The 20,411-nt window shown below is 33.7% G+C and overlaps 2 protein-coding genes across 2 annotated transcripts; one reads left to right on the top strand and one right to left on the bottom strand.

The window, feature by feature from the left end:
- Positions 1-1,199: 1,199 nt before the first annotated feature.
- On the top strand, positions 1,200-4,032 carry LOC112093566 (MLP-like protein 43). Its single transcript, XM_024172261.1, has 4 exons — positions 1,200-1,344; positions 1,885-2,207; positions 2,438-2,507; positions 3,761-4,032. The coding sequence occupies exons 1-4, from the start codon at positions 1,200-1,202 to the stop codon at positions 4,030-4,032; spliced, it is 810 nt and encodes a 269-aa protein (XP_024028029.1).
- Positions 4,033-18,338: 14,306 nt separating this feature from the next.
- On the bottom strand, positions 18,339-19,741 carry LOC21412524 (MLP-like protein 43). Its single transcript, XM_024172260.1, has 2 exons — positions 19,450-19,741; positions 18,339-18,769 (listed from the first exon to the last, which is right to left on the bottom strand). The coding sequence occupies exons 1-2, from the start codon at positions 19,640-19,642 to the stop codon at positions 18,465-18,467; spliced, it is 498 nt and encodes a 165-aa protein (XP_024028028.1). The 5' UTR covers positions 19,643-19,741; the 3' UTR covers positions 18,339-18,464.
- Between the last annotated feature and the right edge of the window lie 670 nt (positions 19,742-20,411).

Raw genomic sequence — 20,411 nt, 5'->3', positions numbered from 1 at the left:
GGATTTTTTGAGAATTTAGTATTTCTTTTTTGATTCAGAATTTCCGTTAAACAACCCCTAATCTATTTAGTATTTCATTTTTTTCTTTTTTTGAGAAAATAATTTAATTCTTGTTAAATTATAAATTTCCGTTGTGCTCAACGAAATGTACGTAGAATACCAAAGGGAGTTATTCATGTCCAAGCAAGTTTTAACAATAGTATTGTGACTGTTACAGATGTACGGGGGCGGGTAATTTCTTGGTCCTCCGCCGGTACTTGCGGATTCAAGGGTACAAGAAGACGGGCTTACCAGTCTTGATCGCTACAAAGGTCAATGCTACAACATCGAGCCCGTTGCTGGGGAAGAAAATCAATTTATTGCTTATGTAGCTTACCCTTTAGACGGGGAGTTTAGTAAGTTTTTAAGAATACAGTGATAAGAATAGTATTCGTAAAAAGGGATAGATGATGCTGTGTATAAGGATCTAGTCTTTATGGCGCGTTGGGAACATCTCAAAGTCAAATAAAACAAATTTTTTGATTTTCATGAGTTCTTTTGGCGATGTCGAATTTAGACGAAACATATGTGTTTTTTTAGTAACTTTTGTTTTCATATTAAGTTGACCGAGTAAATTCAGATTTCAGTTCCGATTGCGCTTTCTTTTTCTTTATGTCTAATAGTTTCAATTTTAGTTTCCAGCTCAAAATATGGAAAATTTTACTTTTTCATTATCTTTAATTATAGAATAGGGTAATTTTCAGCTTCTGTTTTGCGTAAATCAGCGGTTTTTAAAAACATTTTTCTGATATTCTGTGTGAATGAACAGGTTAATTGATTTACCCTTTTATTATACCGTTTCGTTCTTCCTTCAATTAAGCTTCTGCTTCCTCAGTAAAGCATGACATGATTTTGATAAGATAAGTTTAGGTATTTTTTCTTTACATCCTTACTTTATAAGATTAGATGTTCATCGACTACAATAATAGTATGTTAAAGGAATTCACGTGATCAAGTAGCACTTTAAAATAATCCCGTTAAATACAATCACGTAATAGTATGGAAAAAATAATTAAGGCTACAGGGAATTTCTTATTGGTATGATGATCTTCTATAAAAGGGTGTTAAGTGCAAATACTTTTTCTCCCAACAAATCGTCCTTCTTGTTCCTAGTCTTCTCTATTATCATATAGAAAAGGAAAAAAAAAAAAATAAAAAAAATGTCGTCTGACGTCTATGGAAAGCTGGAGACAGATGTAGAAAGCAAAGCTTCTCCCAAGAAGTTCCATGACATATTCAAGCACAGACCTCACCACATATCCAATCATTCAAGCGACAAAGTTCATGGTTGTGAAATACATGAAGGTGAATGGGGGCCTGTGGGCTCTGTCATCTTCTGGAACTAGGTCCATGGTAATAATTTCTAAATAAGCTCAAATCGTAATCTCCCTTTCTTCAATGGTAGAAATTTTGATATTTTCATCTCATGATGGTATAAAATGAAACACGTTTTTATGGTAGTACACTAGTGCATGTTGTTTTAGCATATAAAAGAAAATATATGAAAATCAACTCTTCCAAAATTTAACAAAAAATTTAATGGGAGTTAGACTGTTCAAAAATATTCATGACCACTTGTATGTAATATAATTTTAGAATATTATGGATAAACCTCGTGATCCGTCTTTTATGTGGCATTTAGTTCATGGGTTCAGAACCATGGTTCATGATTTTGATTTTTGAAATTTAAATTTTTTATCAGAGAAAAATACTGTAGCGAATAAAGAACTATGGTCCAGAACCAGGCCAGAACTCTCAAAACAAACAAAGTATTAGTTGTTCACTTTGAATTTCAAAATATTATTATGTATGTGAAATCTAAACCCGATGTGTATGAAACCTTAGATGGGAAGCCGAGAGTCGCGAAGGAAATAGTTGAAGCCATAGATGACGAGAAAAATTTAATCACTTTCAGAGTGATTGAAGGAGACCTTTTGGAGCACTTCAAGAGCTTCATTATCACTGTCCAAGCTAATCCCAAACCTGAGGGTGAGGGAAGCCTTTTGCACTGGACTTTGGAGTATGAAAAGCATCATGGTGAAATTATAGACCCCCACACACTGCTTCAGTTTCTCTCTGATGTCTCGAAAGATCTTGAAACTCACCTTCTCGAGTATGAGGCTGAGGCTGGAACTCAAGCTGTGGTTTTAGAAGAAAGAGTTATGGTGGTTTGCTTATGGTTGGTTGGAACAGATCTGATCCATCAATTAACCCAATTTTTTTATTCTTGTTCTTCTTGTTTTTTTTTTTTTTTTTAATAAAAGTAATAATCTGGACAACCTTACCCGTACATATTTCAAGATCTAAAGCAATTAAAAATGTGATTAAAAAAAAAGACTCAATACTTTTTCCTTGCACATGGAAAATTCTGTTTCTCTTGTGACATTTATGAAATTAGACAGGAGATATGCCATGGACACGTAATGGTATTCAGATGGTAACATACGAGTCATGTCGGATTTCAAGCCGTATCATCCAATTAAGGTAGCTAGCTTGTTAAAATGTAAATAATTAGTTACCAAACATCCTATGCTTAATTGATCCTTCTTAAGTATGGGAAGACATAATGGGTGTGTTTAGAACTCGTTCTAAAATGATTTTATTTTTGTATGAAAATGAAAATGAAAATGTTTTCAATCTCAAACAGAAATCATGTTTGAAAATGCGTTTGGTAGCTTTATCAAGAGATTGTTTTCAGTATAAAAAAAAATTCATTAATGTCTCTTTCTCTTTGTGCTCAAGAGGGAAGAAAATGGAAACAAAAAATGAAAAATGACTAAAAGCCGTTTTTCATTTCTCTCTCATTTTACACTAAATCAAAATATCGTTTTCATTTCTGTTTTTTGTCTTTAATTGTGCCAAACGTCGTTTCTCTCTTATTTTTATTTTTTCTTTCTCGAAAAATGTGAAAAATAAAAACAAAACTAACTCCAAACATGAGCAATAATAATTTATCATCGCTTGATTATTTAAGGAGGGCCAGTTGAGACTACAGATATCTACAAGTTCCTGGCTAAGATGTGTAGCTAATTGGTGCCATGTTGGGCCTAAGATGTGGTTCATCTTCAGTTGTTTCTACTGCTAGACATAAGAGATAAGACGACGGTTAAAAACCGTCATTAAAAGATACGATGTAAGTTTGGCAAACTGTCATCGTATTCAGAGTCTTTAATTTTCCAATATATACGATTACGGTTTTTAATTAACCGTCGTGTCATACACGCATGCAACACTATGACAATCTGGAACCTTCATTAAAAGTCTTAAGAAAAATTAAAAATCTTATTATAGTGTTCTATGTTATCGAATCTTATTATTGTACAACACTTATTGTAGGAGTTCTCTCAGTTGTTAGGTTAATGAGGGATGCATTTATATTGTCTAGTTATCTATGTGACGCCTGTGTCTATGACTTTGAATTTGTGTTGTATCTTAGCCCGTTAGTGGCTCTTTATTAATATGTTTTTTCCCGATCAAAAACAAAAATCCTTATTATCATGGTTTACTCAAATAATAATGCTAGAGGACACAAATTCTTTAATCTGAACTCTTGTAACACCTATTAATAATTGATGTGGTAATCTTTTAAACATCAATCAATTGGCATGAGAATTTTATTAGAATTAGTATCCCTAGTATTATTCTTTCCGAAAAGATAAATAATTGTGGGTAATTACATGTTTTGTCTCATGATGATTTTGTTGTAAAAACTATTAATTAGATGGGACCAGTGGGGTGTTCAAGGAGAAGGTGGAATTTGACGATGCAAACAAGGCAGTGATTCTGAATGGATTTGAAGGAGATGTGTTCAATGAATACAAGCTCTTTAAGCCAGTTTATCATGTGGTTCCCAATCCTAAGGGTAGAGGCAGCATTGCAAAACTGAGCATTGAGTATGAGAAGCTGCATGAGGGTGTTCCACCTCCAGATAAATACGTTAAACTGATGGTCAACATCAGCAAAGATCTTGATGTCCACTTTGGCAAGGCATAGATCATATAGATATGATCAAATTATTAAGGAAATATCCTTATGGTACTAGTAATGCTTTGGTATATCCAGCAGTTATTATATTGTTCTGCTACTTGTGTGATATATTTTTATGCTTAATTAAAGAGAGCTTAATCAGTTGTTGAAATATTAGTCTTGGTGAGGTCACCACCTAATAAGCTCTCCATGGATTGTATACGATTTAAGTTGATGTGAAATAAATCTTTGTGGTGTGTATCATATAATTCATAACTATAGCTAGCATTAGCATATCCAGTTCATTTAGGTCAAATCTTATTAATTATGTACTTATGTGGTCATGGTAGTTGTTTATAAATTTATCTTATAAAACTAATAATCTGCAAGTTGTATTTTTATAACTTGTAGGTTATCTTTTATGATTGGTAAAAAAAATTTTCACGTAAAAAAAAACTATCAGTCGTAAATGAATCATTTACATAATAAACTGCTATATATTTACTTCAAATTATTTTAAAAATTCTATTCACTTAATTTAATTTTATAAATATGTTATTAACAACGATTTCCCCATGAAGATTTTGATCTCAATTTAAATCTCTCGTCATATTGAGCACAAAGTTAATAAGACATTTTATTTGTTTTCTAATTTATTTCTCTATTTTTCAAGTTCCATTGATTCATCTGCAAGAACCTGAGGGTACAATCTTAATCTTTTTTTAAAGCAGCCATACAATTGTCAATGATAAAGTGTTAATAATCTCTTATACCAATTATTTCATTCCCTTAGCTCATATAAAGAAAATTTAAGCATCATCAGCTATTCACTTATTGAGGACCATAATACTTGTATTATTAGTATAAAGTAGGACCATGTGTATTACATGTTGTAGTACTTGTTCTGTGATGTATGGAAAGTCCAACTTTTATCAGGTTTAAGCATGACCAGCTGTTCAATGAATTGAGGACCGTGATACTTGTATTATTCTTATAAAGTAGATCCATGTGTTTTTTTCTTTTTTTTTTTTTTTGAATAAATGATGAGAAAGAATAATTTAATTATGGTGATTAAGACATCTTAAATAGGTTGACGCCCAGTAAAACTCTTATCATACACCAAATTCCTCACTCTATGTTAGTAAATAAAAGAAATAAATGCATAATAATACAAAGGGACAAAATAGAGCAAAACTCAAAAACAGACAAATATCAGCAACAACAAGAAACGAAAAACTTTCTAAAAGACAACAGGAGGCTAAAAATAACAAGCAGTGAACTAAGGAACTACCCCTTTGAAAATTAGATAAAACCTTTCTAGTAAAACCCCAAAAGGAAAAACCTGGAAAAGTGAAATGAACGCCCATACTTGTATCAAAATTAGTAACCCACTAAAACTCGTGAAAGACTAAAACCCCCAAAAACTCGTGAAAAAAAAAAAAAAAAAAAAAAAAAAAAAAAAAAAACATGGATCTATAAGTTGTAACCATATCTTTCAGAGCATTTGTTTTATAAGTTGTAACCATATCAAAAGGACCAATACTGAGACCGACATCCAAATTCATATATTAAATGACCATGTTTTGGTCATTAAAGTTCTTCTTCCAAACGACACTACACCACAAAAGGCCTTTTGTAGCTGACGAAAAACGCTATTAATCACTATCAATAGCGCTTTTTAGAGCGCTAGGACAGCGGGCGCTATTATAGGTCCTAAGAAAACATAGTGTTTCAAGAGAGTTATAAAAAGCGCTATAGAATTGAAGTATTATAGCGTGTAAGAAAAGTTATTTTCATCCTCTTACAGTTCTTTAGCATAGCTACAATACAGATTAATAACTTTTTTTCCTTGTTATGTTCATACTGTTGTAACTTTTTAAAATTATTATTAATATCCTTTTGAATTCATTCAAATAAATGGTAATTCCGAGATATGTGATATATCTAAATAGGAACATTCAAATTAAAACATAAAAACATTCAACATATCAATTGTTATCAGTATCTACCAAGCTGTCAATAAAATTATGTCTACAACATAATTCATACAGTGTCCAAAACTTCAACATTCAAAACAAGAAAAGAAAATAGAGAAGTCATCTCCAAAACGTCTAAGTGCAATGGTGAAGTAAATCCTTCCATCTTGACAAAATGTTTCAACAAAAAAGTCATCTCCACTGTTAAACCTGTACAATTAGGAAAGTAAAATAGGTTTAGAAACATAGCCATAAAATATTCTCATATGAGAAAGGTGACAGAAGAAGAGATTTCAAGACTCCATTAATGATTTCAAAGACGCATTTTCTGCCCAAAATTAATGTGGGATTGCATTAATTTATCTATCATCTATAATTGAATAACTCCAAAATCTTTAGTTATATTACATCGTTTCAACCCATCAATTTCTCAAATAATACCCCACTGAAATGATTTCCCAAGTCAAATTCCACGAGCATTAAACAAGAAGATAGTTCACTCGCTTTGTCTCGGATGTAAGTCACTCAAAGCTTTTGCCTTTGTTCATCAAGACCCTTTGACTCTATAAGATTAATCTGAGGTGACTCGTTGGGATACTATCACCCAAAAAAAAAGAACAAGAAAGAAATTAAAGCACAAATCGGAAAATAAAATTGACATAGCTAGAGATATCAAAGTATCCAAAACGTCTAGCCAAGTGAAACGGTTAAGTAAATAATGCATCTTGACAAAATGCTCCAACAAAAAGGTCATCTCCTCCAGCAAAGCAACTATTGACCTATCACAAAATTAGTCCAGCAAAATAAATTTCATCTTGATTGCCAAGTAACAACACAATTGAAATTCTAATGTCCAAAGTATGTCACATTTTCAGTAATGGACATACAATCATGAGAGTCAGAGATAAAAGAATACTAACCTTTGAGAAGCTACGTCAAAATCGTTGAGAAACTACATTAAAGATTATAGATACTTCACAGCTACACCTAAATACTTTTAAGTATATGAGCATGTAGTCTACATATAATGGTATGCTTAAAACAAATTGGTACTAAGTAGAGGGTTTTCATACCCCTTCAAAGTTTTGCATAGCTTCTAGTATTCCTTGCTGGTGAGTCAAGAACTAATTGCCGGTCTTTATCTTCAATTGCAAATCCCTTTTTACATAACTTCCTTTTCCCAGTAGTAGACATTCTTAGCACTCCCTGGATTAAAACAAATAAGCATAAGCAGAGTACTACATAAAGGACTTGTATTAGAACTAAAAAAACAATGGTCATTGAAATTATGCAAAATCAGCATGTTCAATTGCAAGTATTCCAACATCTGCAAAGAGCTACTCTGGAAAATTATAAATCAACTGTCAGTTAACAAAGCAGCTTATGTCATGACCTATTATCTTATGAACCTTTTCTCTCATATATGAATAAACTATTTTATTAAATAAATAATAAATATCCTTTTACATCTCATGATTCTAGGACACTATTCCCAACATGTACAACATGAGATCACAAACTATCATGGAGTCAACTAATGTAGTTTTTGATGACTACAAAGACTTGTCTGAATTTTCCAGGGAAGAACAGATCACCAACTTTGCTGATAAAACTGGGAATACGGAAGAAAGAGATAATGTCAAACATTCTGGAGATAAACATGTTACAGATAGTGTTGTAACAGAGTCTGTAATAGTTGAATCAGCAAAGAATGAACATCATACATAAAATGTTGTTTCTACAGAATTTGACATTGCGGATCCAGTAAGAAAAATGCCATATGCAAGGGTTCAAAAAAATACCCCTCGGAGAAGATCATTGGAGATCTTAATGAAGGAATTCGAACAAGGGAACAACCAAGAAAAATGTATGATGAAATGGTTAGGTATGTTTGCTTTACCTCTCAAATTGAGCCTAAAAATGTCAAAGAGGCCTTACTTCATGATGAGTGGATTAATGCAATGTAGAAAGAATTAGAGCAATTTGTTAGAAATGATGTGTGGACTCTTGTGCCTAGACTAAAAGATTCAAATGTCATTGGAACGAAATGGATTTTTAAAAATAAATCTGATGAATTTGGTACAATTGTTCGAAACAAAGCTAGGTTAGTTGCACAAGGGTACACACAGGTTGAAGGCATAGACTTTGATGAAACATCTGCACCAGTTGCTAGGCTTGAATCTATAAGACTACTTTTGTCTATTGCATGTCTTCTAGATTTCAAACTCTATCAAATGGATGTAAAGAGTGCCTTCTTGAATGATTTTTTAAATGAGGAAGTCTATGTTGAGCAGCCAAAAAGTTTTGAAGACCCATATCATCCTGATTATGTGTTTCATATAAAAAAGGCTCTCTATGGACTAAAGCAGGCTCCCCGAGCATGGTATGAAAGATTAACAAATTTTTTAATTGAGAATGGATACAAGCGAGGGGGAGTAGATAAAACTTTGTTCATTAAACAATTCAAAACTGGCATGATTATTGCACAAATCTATGTTGATGACATTGTTTTTGGATCTACTTCACAGGTCAAGATTAATGAGTTTGTCAATCAAATGAAGAAAGAATTTGAGATGAGTATGGTTGGAGAAACAGTGGCATGATTATTTTCTAGGATTGTAGGTGAAACAGGTGCATGATGGGATTTTTTTCTCACAAGCAAAGTATGCAAACAACCTAGTAAAGAGATTCGGTCTTGACAAAACAAAAGACATGAGAACCCCAATGCGTTCCACAGTCAAATTAATCAAGGATGAAGGAGGAATGTCAATTGATCCAAGTCTCTATAAGAGCATGATTGGTAGTCTACTTTATCTCATAGCCAGTAGACCTGATATTTGTTTTAGTGTTGGTGTGTGTGCTAGGTACTAGGCAGATCCAAAGGAATCACATTTGGCAGCGGTAAAGAGGATCATTCGATATCTGAAAGGCACGGCAAATCACAGCATTTGGTATTCAAAGGATACAAATTCTAATCTTGCAGGTTATAGTGATGCTGACTCGGTTGGAAATGTAGATGATAGAAAAAGCACAGCAGGAGGATGTTTTTTCTTAGGAAACAACATGGTTTCATGGTACAACAAGAAACAGAATTCTATCTCCCTATCCACGGCAGAAGCAGAATACATAGCGACATGGAGTTGTTGTACTCAATTGTTATGGATGAAACAAATGTTCAAAGATTATGGTATTTTACAAGATACTTTAAGTGTTTATTGTGACAATATGAGTGCAATAAACATTTCAAAGAATCCTGTACATCACTCTAGAACTAAACACATTGATATTCGATACGATTTTATTCGAGATTTGGTTGATAAGAGAATAATTGTTCTTGACTATGTTGCTATAGAGAAGCAACTGGTTGACATATTTACCAAGGCTCTTGATGCAGTAAAATACGAGTCTATGAGGAAAGCTCTGGGTATATGTGTTCTGTGAGTATAGTTCATGATATGTTATGTTTAGTTTGATAATTTGGAATTTGATTTTCTCAATATTTTGACTTTCTTATGTGAACCAATGTTCCCTTTGCACAATTTCACAATATTTTGTTTAGAACACTGCATTTTAAGCAGAATAATTAATGGGTCTTGATTTTTCTATGACTTGGGATTAATTTCTATTCCTGAACTCTAATCATCACGGTCTAGAAAGAAGAAATGCAGGTAATAAAAAAAATAAGGGGAAAAGCTACCTATATCTTGTGTGAAGCTATCCTTGAGTAATTTAGGCCTATGTATCACCAATATGTAGAGACGATCTACCATGTGAAAAGAGTTGCCTTGGTGCTAGAGTAAAAGGCCCTATATATATAAAAAACAAAAATTATGCAAGATGATTAGACGAACATGTCAGTTTGAACAGGCTATATCATGTCCAGATATTAAAGTGCTGAGATAAAGGTTCAAAGATGAATGTTTGTGAAATTTTTACATACACACTTGGTTCATATACATAAAATTTGAATGTACTGAGCAATTTCAAATGGTACATATTTGATTTTTGAACATAACTTTGAATGAATATTACTCTAAGCATATATTATTTTCAGTAGTTTCTATAAATAGATAAAAATAAAAAATGATAATAAAAAAGGGGGATGTTTTTCTTATGTATCTCGAATACTCATATAAAGTGTTTAGGTTTAAAGAGTTGCCCTAACCTTTGCTCATATGTTCTCCAAATTTCTTCACTCCTTTTGCCGATTCCTCTACTGCCACCTTGAGTTTTTTGCTGAAACCATGGAAAATCCTTGCCACCTTGAAAAAACTCACAAAGCCCAGTCATCTTCCTCAAGTTCTTCCGACTTCGATGTAAGACCGCCGCCACCCTTTCACATTCCAACATCGCCGTCGCTCTCATCATCGCCACCGTCTTCATATTCTCAAGATTCATTTTTCCCAGAGCCACTTGCAATTATCGATCCTCGGGGAATCGTGGTCTAGGACCCAATCTTTGTCGCACAGATGATGTCTCCTGAAGGTACATCTTCTTCATTTAAGTGAGGTCCGTTCAGAGAAGAATCCGCAACCTCTCATCCCTTTGTTCCTTCGACGAGAAAGTGGTGACAGTTTAAAGATGGAGCTCCAATGTAGAAATAGGTTAGATTCACGCGAAGCACTCAGAACCTGCAAGCTTCAACAATAATTTCAGAACAGGATGAAGTCTAGCCACAGAAGTCCCTTGGTGATAAAGGTGTTCCCGCCGAAAGGACTTGTGCAAAAGAATCTCTTCCCGCCAAGTCCAAGTCTCCAAAGGAGAAGACAAAAGCCAAAAAGCGTCGTCTTTTAAAAACAAAGCCAGTCAACAAAAAATCCACCCCAAAAAGGTCAAAGACCCCTGTTGGAGATCCTGTTGAAACACCATCTGCAACAAAGCGGACTCGTGCTTCCGGTCAGTATGTTCTTTCTAAAGCCTTTTCAAAGCAAGTTTATTCTGAGAAGAACAGAGAGACTTGGAATTTGATTTGTGGTAGGAAGATTTTATCTGAAAGAACCATACGTTGGGGTAACTATAAGGATATTCAAGATTCTGTAATAGAAAAACTCACTTCTGTTAAGATGATAGTGACAATTTCTACGGCTAGTGCTTTCACAAGTACTCTCATCTATGAGTTTTATGCTAATCTTGACCAAAAAATTGCAAATCCTAAATCCCCACGGTCTGGATTGATATATGTACGGAATCATGTTTGTCATTTTCCCCAATTATTATCCATGACTATCTAGGCTGCCCAAATCTTAAGTCTGACACAACCAGGGAGCTTGACCGAGATGCGGATATGAATGTTGTTGCCTCAGAGCTCACTGGAAAGAATATCAGTTGGTCTAGACTTCTTAGATCAGCAGAGCTCACTGTCAAGTATTCTGTGCTTCACAAAATTACTCTGACAAACTGGCTTCCCTCGTTGCATCGACCACTGTGACTAGAGATTTAGCCTTCTTGTTATATCTCTTGGGTATAGGCACTACTTTTGATTTGGGCAGGCATATCTCTGAAGTTGTTGTTTCATATGTCAATGCTCCGGTTAGCACAAAAATTCTTCCATTTCCTTGCTTAATTTATGGTATTTATACTTCACAACAACCAGACCTCATTGAAGAAACATATTCTATTATTCAACCACGAGCTCCGATGAAGATTTCTCCAAAATTGCTGAAAGAACAACGTCTAGATGATACTAAGGGGGAGCAAGCTGCTTCTGCACCTGGTGTTTCAACAAGTTCTGCAACAGGCGCTCAAACCTGAATTTTCAAGTTTTTGTCTTCGGAGTTGCAATAGGTTCAGGACCAAAAATAGAAACTTACTGAGGAACAACTTCGTCTCACTATCAAAGAGTCAGAGCTTTTGACACTGTTGGCCTCATTTGATCCAGTTTCTGCCTCAACTGCTCCGCAGCACAGTCGTGCTCCTTCCACTGTTCCAGTACCTTTTCCTGCTCAAGGTCCTGCTTTATCCTCTCATACTGCTAGCTAACAGTCGTTACCTTTGAGCATTCTTTGTGTCAAAAAGGGGGAGCATGTAGTGGTGGTGTTTGTTCTGGGGAATTACTCTTTGGAATCTTTGGGTTTGTTTGTTTTTTGACAAAACTAAAAGAATCATGTTTTAGTTACTTTTATTAGTGTTGCCAAAACAATGCCAAAGGGGGAGATTGTTGGGATTTGTTTCCCAAACTTCGTATTGATTCTAATTGTAATTATTTAGTATTATTTTGGGAATACTTGGCTAGCTGGTTACATTTGAAAATAGATGTGCTGGTGGTAAGTTTCTTATGGTAGGTTTCAAAAGATCTGGAATCATGATTTAGTTTCTGGTTTTTGAAAGTCAACTAATGATCCAAAGAGAGAAAATTGATTTGATTGATATTCGATTATGATTTCGTATCTGGATAATCTTTCTTTGTTTCCTAAGAATGTGTCTAGGTTCGAGTATCAGATTTGGAAAGATTCAGACTTAATGATGATTGATTCGTCTGGTTTTAAGAAAGATATCTGTAACAGCTATGTTGCAGTAATTGTTGCAAGAAGGATTTGCAACAGATTTGATTCTGCGGATTAAATGAAGATGTCGTCAAGCTGTGATCTTTCTGCCTATTTATTCAAAGAATTTCTCCAGTAAAGTTAGGCCTTTGTTGTTGTCATTGATGTGTCGTGAGATAGGTGAGTGCTTGTGCTTTCATTCAAGAGAAATGATTTGAGAGTGTTTTTAGAGCGAAAAACTTAGTTGGAGGGATTCCAAAGTAAAGAGTCGAGGGGATCTCGCTGGTCAAGTCCATAGGAAAATTACAAGTTCATAGGCGTCTTCTTAGAGAGGGAGTCTCGGGTAGTTTAAGACCAATTGAGTTCTAAAAAGTTCTTAGTGGATTGATCATTCTCTGGGTGAGGCCCCGCGGAGTATGTTGTTAACCGAACCGCGATACCATTTCTCTTGTGTTCATTAAATTTACATCTTTGTATAATTTATATTATCTTATAAAGTATTTCAAGACACAAAACCGGTACTTACATTTGGTATCAGAGAGGGTCACTGACGTGTATTTCAGTGAGATCTTTGTGTACTGGTTGTCTTTGCAGGTATGCATGTCATGAGAGAATGACGATCGGTGAACAAACCAATGTTTCTGGAAGGGTTTAATTACCCTTATTGGAAGGCTCGCATGAAAGCTTTCATTAAAGCGATTGATGAGAAGGCATGAAGATCTATCTTAACTGGTTGGACACATCCAACAACTAAAGATAATAAAGACATTACTATTCCAAAGCCAGAGGAAGAATGGTCTAGTGATGAGGACAAGCTGGCAAACAACAATTCAAAAGTATTAAATGGCATCTTCAATGTTGTGGATGTCAATGAATTTAAATTGATTTCCACGTGTGAAACCGCAAAAGAAGCTTGGGACATTCTTCAAACTGCGCATGAAGGTACGGATACTATGAAGGCTTCAAAGTTTCAAATGCTCATAACTTGCTTTGAATGTTTACGAATGGAGGAGGATGAGTGCATTGCTGATTTCAACTCAAAACTTTGTGATATTGCCAATGAAGCCTTTGCCCTTGGAGAAAAATATTCTGATGCCAAATTGGTGAAGAAGACCTTGAGGTCACTTCCAGCACGTTTTGCTTATAAAGTGACAACCATCGAAGAAGCAAAAAACGTGGAGAAAATGATACTTGATGAACTTATAGGTAATCTTCAAACCTTTGAAATGAATTTTAAAGATCAAAAGAAAAGTAGAGTAATTGCCCTTCAAGCAGATTATGAAGACTGGTCCATCAAAGAGGAGGACATGAATGAGTCTCTTGCATTACTCACAAAAAACTTGAACAAAATGCTGAGAAAGATTAACAAGAAAGGTGGAATCGGAGAAAATTCAAAGAACAGAAATTCTTAAAAGAAAACTTTTAACTCTTAGCGTTTTGAAGAAAAGAAAAGAAACAAGGGCATACAATGTCGAGAGTGTGAAGGGTTCGGACATATACAAGCGGAATGTGCAATCACTCTCAAGAAGAGAAACAAGGATGCAATGGTATCAACGTGGAGTGATGACTCGGATGAAAGTCAAGAGGATGCATATGATCACACTAACTATTTTGTGACCTTCACTGTAAGTAATGAATTTTCAAAATCATCAAAATACCTAAACTTATCTTATCAAAATCATGTCATGCTTTATTGAGGTAGCGAAAGCTTAATTAAAGGAAGAACGAAACGGTAGAATAAAAGGGTAAATCAATTAACCTGTTTATTCACACAGAATATCAGAAAAATGCTTTTAAAAACCATTGATTTACACACAATACTAGAATTTTGAAGAAGGAAAATTTAGAGGAAAATATGAAATTTTATTAAAATTAGACTGGTATTCATTATAAGAGGACTCCATATAGATAGGCAAAACAAAAGCTGAAAATTAGCCTATTCTATAATTAAAAATAATGAAAAAAATGAAATTTTCCATATTTTGAGCTGGAAACTAAAATTAAAACTACTAGACATAAAGAAAAAGAAAACGCAATCGGAACTGGAATCTGAATTTACTCGGTCAACTTAATATGAAAACAAAAGTTACTAGAAAACACATATGTTTGATCTAAATCCGACATCGCCAAAAGAACTCATTAAAATCAAAAAAATTGCTTTATTTGACTTTGAGATGTTCCCAACGCGCCGTAAAGACTAGATCCTTATACACCGCATCATCTATCCCTTTTTGTGAATACTATGATTATCAATGTATTCTTAAAAACTTACTAAACTCCCAAACATTAAACTCGCAAGCTAAAACTTTTCAAAAATGGCCAAAGTACCCTTTGCGAAACTGTTTTAAGACTGTAAAAAAAACAAATATTTATATGTAAATTTACTCAAAACACAAAAAATCTAAAATACTTCTCAGCAAAAATAAATAAATAAATAAATTAGATTAAAGCATGAGAAATTTTAGATTTTTGCAAAACCTAGTTTTGGTCCGGCATCCGCCACTAGGGGGCCAAGATAATGTGCTTGTTTGTTTTCCTTTTTAAAAATGTTTTCACGTTTTTCGAGGAGGGAAAAATAAAAACGGCATAAAAATGGTGTTTGGTTTAACAATGAACCAAAAATGAAAACAAAATCATTTTTGTATTTTTCCCAAAAAACACCGTCATTCTGAAAATGAAATAAACTCGTTTTCAATTTTCCATTTCTATTTTCTTCTCTGCCCTTCACTTCTCTCACACACGATCTCTCTCCTCTGAACAACAACAACAATCAACAGCAAAGGCTGAAGTCCGCTGGATCTCCAACGGTGTCCAGGGAATTGGAAAAGCATCACAATACCAAATCAACTCCCTCACCGGACCGATTGAAGAAACCTCCTGTGGCAATGGAGCTTCGATCTCCTGTGCCGAAGAATCACACCTCGGCGGCGTTGGAGACTGCCCTCCCCCACGCTTCTGAAACTACTCAAAATCATTTTGGAACGAGTTTCAAACGCACCTAATATATTTTTGAATATTTATTCAGATGCTTCCTGTAAGTGACAGCTATAAGATGAATATGTATGGCTGTCGGTGAGGCTTGTTATTAATTTTGCGTTGCTAATATAGGTGTGCAATATTTGGGCTTCGGATGGAATATATTCATGAATACACCGAAGAACCATCAATGCTGTGTCGTACGTCCTTAAGGTCATGGGGTTCTTCGTTAATGCAAAGTTTCGAGATTCTCATTTCGGTACGACCTTTTAAATTTTTATTGTATAGTTTTCTTATCTATAACTTGATGAATTATGCGTTTATCTCGTATTAAAAAATTAGTTTTGCTATTTTTTTATTATTCTGAATTAATATTAAAATGATCAGGGGGCACGTCTTGCAGATATAGCGAGCGCCGAAAATACTTTTGAATTTCTTTCTTGCAAGTTATGAATTTTTTGTTTATTGAAAATATAGTCGTTATGCTGCCGAAATTTTGTTAGGAATTAATTATAGTTGACTAACTGAGTCACAGGTCTTCGAGAGTGATTTTGTTAGTTCTTAAATTCAGAAACTCAATATAACCTTTGGCGGTGCCGTAAGATAGTTTTATGGCCATTTGTAAGATTACTCTAGGACTAATACCAAACTCCGTGGTGCTCACTCATTGAGCACAACGGACATTTATTACCATAAGTGGTGCTAGTACTACAAATACAAGGATTCTCAATGGGGTGCTCACGTGTAGGACTTGCTGTAGTATCTTCTCATATAAAAATTACACGTAAATCGAGAATAGTTTTAAATCTGTGAACTAAACGTCCACTTAATTATTTTAATGTTTCTCTGTTTAATTTTAGGGTAATTGACACATATGATCCCTAATCTATTTACTAAATGACAGTTTCATCTCTACTTTTTTTTTTTTTTTTTAATTTTGACAAAACAACCCTTAAACTCTTGAAACGTTGACAATTTTCTGTCAAATTTTTAATAGAATGTGTCTTGTGTAATGCATGTGACCTCATATGAAAGGGTATTTTAGTGAAATAACAAATTATTTATAATGTAACAAGAATTAAATTATTTTCTCAAAAAAAAAAGAAAAAAAAAAGAAATACTAAATAGATTAGGGATTGTTTGACGGAAATTCTCAAACAAAAAAGAAATACTAAATTCTCAAAAAATCCCATGAGAAATTTGACAGAAATATTTAAATTGCCAACATTTTAAGAGTTTAGGGATTGTTTTTTCAAAATTAAAAGAATAGAGATTAAAATGACACTTACTACATAGATTATAGATTAATTGTGCCAATTATGCTTATTTTATTTTGTTCATTTTAAACCGAGCAGTCGGTATTTCTATTGGGCTTGAATCACCTCCCCCTTTTCCTTCAGGTGGTGTATAGATTGTCAAAATAGCTAGATTACAAAAATGTTTTCAGTTGTCTCTTGGTAATACCCTCCAGCGAGGCTATGGATTTCCTTTTATGTGTAATAGTTATTTGAACTTGTATTATAGGATTAAATTCCTAAATGAATCTGTATTGAGGGATACTAAATATTGTTGGATGTAAATGAGTGATGCATAATGAGCGCCCCTTTATGATATTTTGTCTTATCTCTATGTTTGACATTTCGACACATATTTATTGTGGGTGTTAATTATTGATCGAATTGAAATTAGGGGATTCCTTCAAAAGTTTCATATTTGAGCAGGAATCTACATTTTAGAAAGACTTAATAAATTTACCATTGAGTGCGGTTATGGGTGGTGACAATTAATTTCTTTCTTTTATTTTTTATGATTTCTTCTTTTAGCAATTTTGAATTTTTCATTTAAATTTAGAATATTTGGATGATGTGCAGTGTTTGGTCTTGGGATAAAATAATTTTCAACAGTATGAGTGTTCAAGACAAAGGTTAGAATTGTTTCCGCACTGCTAGCTAATTTGATCAAAATTGGTTTTGTTTGGCCCTTTTCAGGGTTTTTTTTTTTTTTTTTTAATAAATGGTCCAAATTGGATAAAATAAAGAAAATAGTCGGTTTTCTTTTTATTATCAACTTAGTGGTTAATTACTAATTAAGTACTTAGATCCCGTTAATTTTATCGATTCGGGTTTAGAATTCGAGTTTTGCTACAGTAAAAAGCTTTAAAAAACAATCATATCTAATTTTTTTACTACAATAAAAAAACTCTCATATAATGTCACATCTCAATTCAAATTAAAAATTCAAGCTGAAGTCCATCGTCTCTTTCATTTTTGTTTTTTATTTTTAATGCTTTTATCTTCAGACCTTTATAATTTTTCTTTTTAATGCTTTTATTTTCTTTTATAAGTTTTATGATTACATAACAATTGGTCACGAATTTTTTTTTCCCTGGTTTTTTTGTTTTCTCAGAGACAAAGGTCAAGATCTGGTTAACTTATGGATATCTTCCAGAAGTTATATATGGATTGTGTTTATGTAGTAATTTATGACGGAACGTGACGACTTATTCGCGACAATTGTCGTCGCAAATATATTTGCGACGACATATCAAAACTTTGTCGTCGCGAATATATTATTTGCCCCGAAATATTTGTGACGACAATTTACAACAACATGTCGTCGCAAAAGACTTTATTTGCGATGACATTCGGTTTTTTACGATGACTTTTTATCTGCGTAAAACCCCTTTTTCTTGTAGTGCCATGAATTTACAAAACACCCATAAGAGAAACAGATCATGCCAAATATTAATAAACGCTTGGAAATATTTGCGAAACTGGAAATACACACAGCAATCTCCTCAAGACATACATATATATATATACACACACACATATATACATATAATATGTATACACGCATATATATATATATATATATATATATATATAATATATATATATATATAATATGTATACACGCATGCACACTTCTTTCATAGATGATCACCACCTAATTTATTTTACACATAAAATAAAGATTTAGTTGTTCCAACCAAGCATAAGCAAACCACCATAACTTTTTCTTCTCAAACCACAGCTTGAGTTCCAGCCTCAGCCTCATACTCGAGAAGGTGATTTTCCAGATCTTTCGAGATATCAGCGAGAAACTGAAGCAGTGTGTGGGGGTCTATAATTTCACCATGATGCTTTTCATACTCCAGAGTCCAGTGCACAATGCTTCCCTCACCCTCAGGTTTGGGATTAGCTTGGATAGTGGCAGTGGAGCTCTTGAAGTGCTCCATAAGGTCTCCTTCAATCACTGTGAAAGTGATTAAATTCTTCTCTTCATCTATGGCTTCAACTATTTCCTTCGCGACTCTCGGCTTCCCATCTAGGATTTCATACACATCAGGTTTAAATTTCACATACATAATAATATTTTGAAATTCAAAGTGAACAACTAGGGCCTTGTTCGCTTTACGGATTCGAATTTTTAATTCGAGCTGAGATGTGATATTTTCTGAGAGCTTTTAACTGTAGTAGAAAAAGTTAGATGTGACATTTTCTGAGAGCTTTTAATTGTAGAAACTTAAAACTGAAAACTCGAATAGGTGAAATGAACGAGGCCTAATAGTCCGTTTGTTTCGAGAGTTTTGGCCTGATTCTGGATCATGATTCTTGGTTCGCTACAGTGTTTTTCTCTCACAAAAAATTTAAATTTCAAAAATCAAAATCACGAACTATGGTTCTGAACCCGTGAACAAAACGTCACCTGAAAGATGGATCATGAGGTTTATCCATCATATTCTAAAATTATATTACATACAAGTGGTCATGAATATTTTTGAACAGTCTAACTCCCAGTAAATTTTTTGTTAAATTTTGGAAGAGTTGATTTTCATATATTTGCTTTTATATGCTAAAAAAACATGCACTAGTATACTACCACACATATCTCTCTAGCTGCCATAAAAACTTGTTTAATTTTATATTATCATGAGATGAAAATATCAAAATTTCTACCACTGAAGAAAGGGAGATTACTATTTGAGCTTATTTAATAATTATTACCATGGAAGTAGTTCCAGAAGATGACGGAGCCCACAGTCCCCCATTCACCTTCATGTATTTCACAACCATGAATTTTGTCGCTTGAATGATTGGATATGTGGTGAGGTCTGTGCCTGAATATGTCATGAAACTTCTTGGGAGAAGCTTTGATTTCTACATCTGTCTCCAGCTTTCCACAGAGATCAGACGACATTTTTTTGTTTTTTTGTTTTTTTTTTTCCTTTTCTATATGATAATAGAGAAGACTAGGAACAAGAAGGATGATTTGTTGGGAGAAAAAGTATATGCACTTAACACCCTTTTATAGAAGATCGTCATACCAATAGGAAATTCCCTGTAGCTTTAATTATTAATGCCATACTATTACGTGCTTGGATTTAACGGGATTATTTTAAAGTGCTACTTGATCTCGTGAATTCCTTTAACGTAATATAAAACAACATTTTAGAAATAAAATATAAGATTAGTATAATTGTAGTCGGTGAACATCTAATCTCATAAATGAATCTGTATTGAGGGATACTAAATATTATTGGATGTAATGAGTGATGCATAATGAACGCCCCTTTATGATATTTTGTCCTATCTCTATGTTTGACATGTGGATACATTATTGTGGGTGTTATTGATCGGATTGAAATTAGGGGATTCCTTCAAAAGTTTCATATTTGTGCAGGAATCTACATTTTAGAAAGACTTAGGGTCCGTTTAGTTCGTTGATTTGAGTTTTTAATTTGAGTTGAGATGTGATTTTATGTGAGAATTTTTTACTGTAAGAAAGAAGTTAGATGTGACAATTTGTGAGAACTTTTTACTTTAGCAAAACTCTGTCCACATGTCAAACATAGATATAAGACAAAATATCATATATGGGCGTTCATTATGCATCACTCATTTACATCCAACAAGCATGTTCTTTTGCCTCAAAAACTCAGAAAAAGGCAACTCGAGTTCTAACTTTG

Source organism: Morus notabilis, unplaced genomic scaffold, assembly GCF_000414095.1.
Source record: "Morus notabilis unplaced genomic scaffold, ASM41409v2 Scaffold831, whole genome shotgun sequence".
Taxonomy (NCBI): domain Eukaryota; kingdom Viridiplantae; phylum Streptophyta; class Magnoliopsida; order Rosales; family Moraceae; genus Morus; species Morus notabilis.
This window is presented reverse-complemented; position numbering and strand designations above follow the sequence as displayed.

Coding starts and splice junctions, on each gene's coding strand:
- LOC112093566 (XM_024172261.1), top strand. CDS start 1,200: ATGTCGTCTGACGTCTATGGAAAGCTGGAGACAGATGTAGAAAGCAAA. Junction 2,208..2,437: donor TAGAAGAAAGAGTTATGGTG/GTTTGCTTATGG, acceptor TTATGAAATTAG/ACAGGAGATATGCCATGGAC. Junction 2,508..3,760: donor GTCATGTCGGATTTCAAGCC/GTATCATCCAAT, acceptor ACTATTAATTAG/ATGGGACCAGTGGGGTGTTC.
- LOC21412524 (XM_024172260.1), bottom strand. CDS start 19,642: ATGTCGTCTGATCTCTGTGGAAAGCTGGAGACAGATGTAGAAATCAAA. Junction 18,770..19,449: donor CTTCTGGAACTACTTCCATG/GTAATAATTATT, acceptor ATGAAATCCTAG/ATGGGAAGCCGAGAGTCGCG.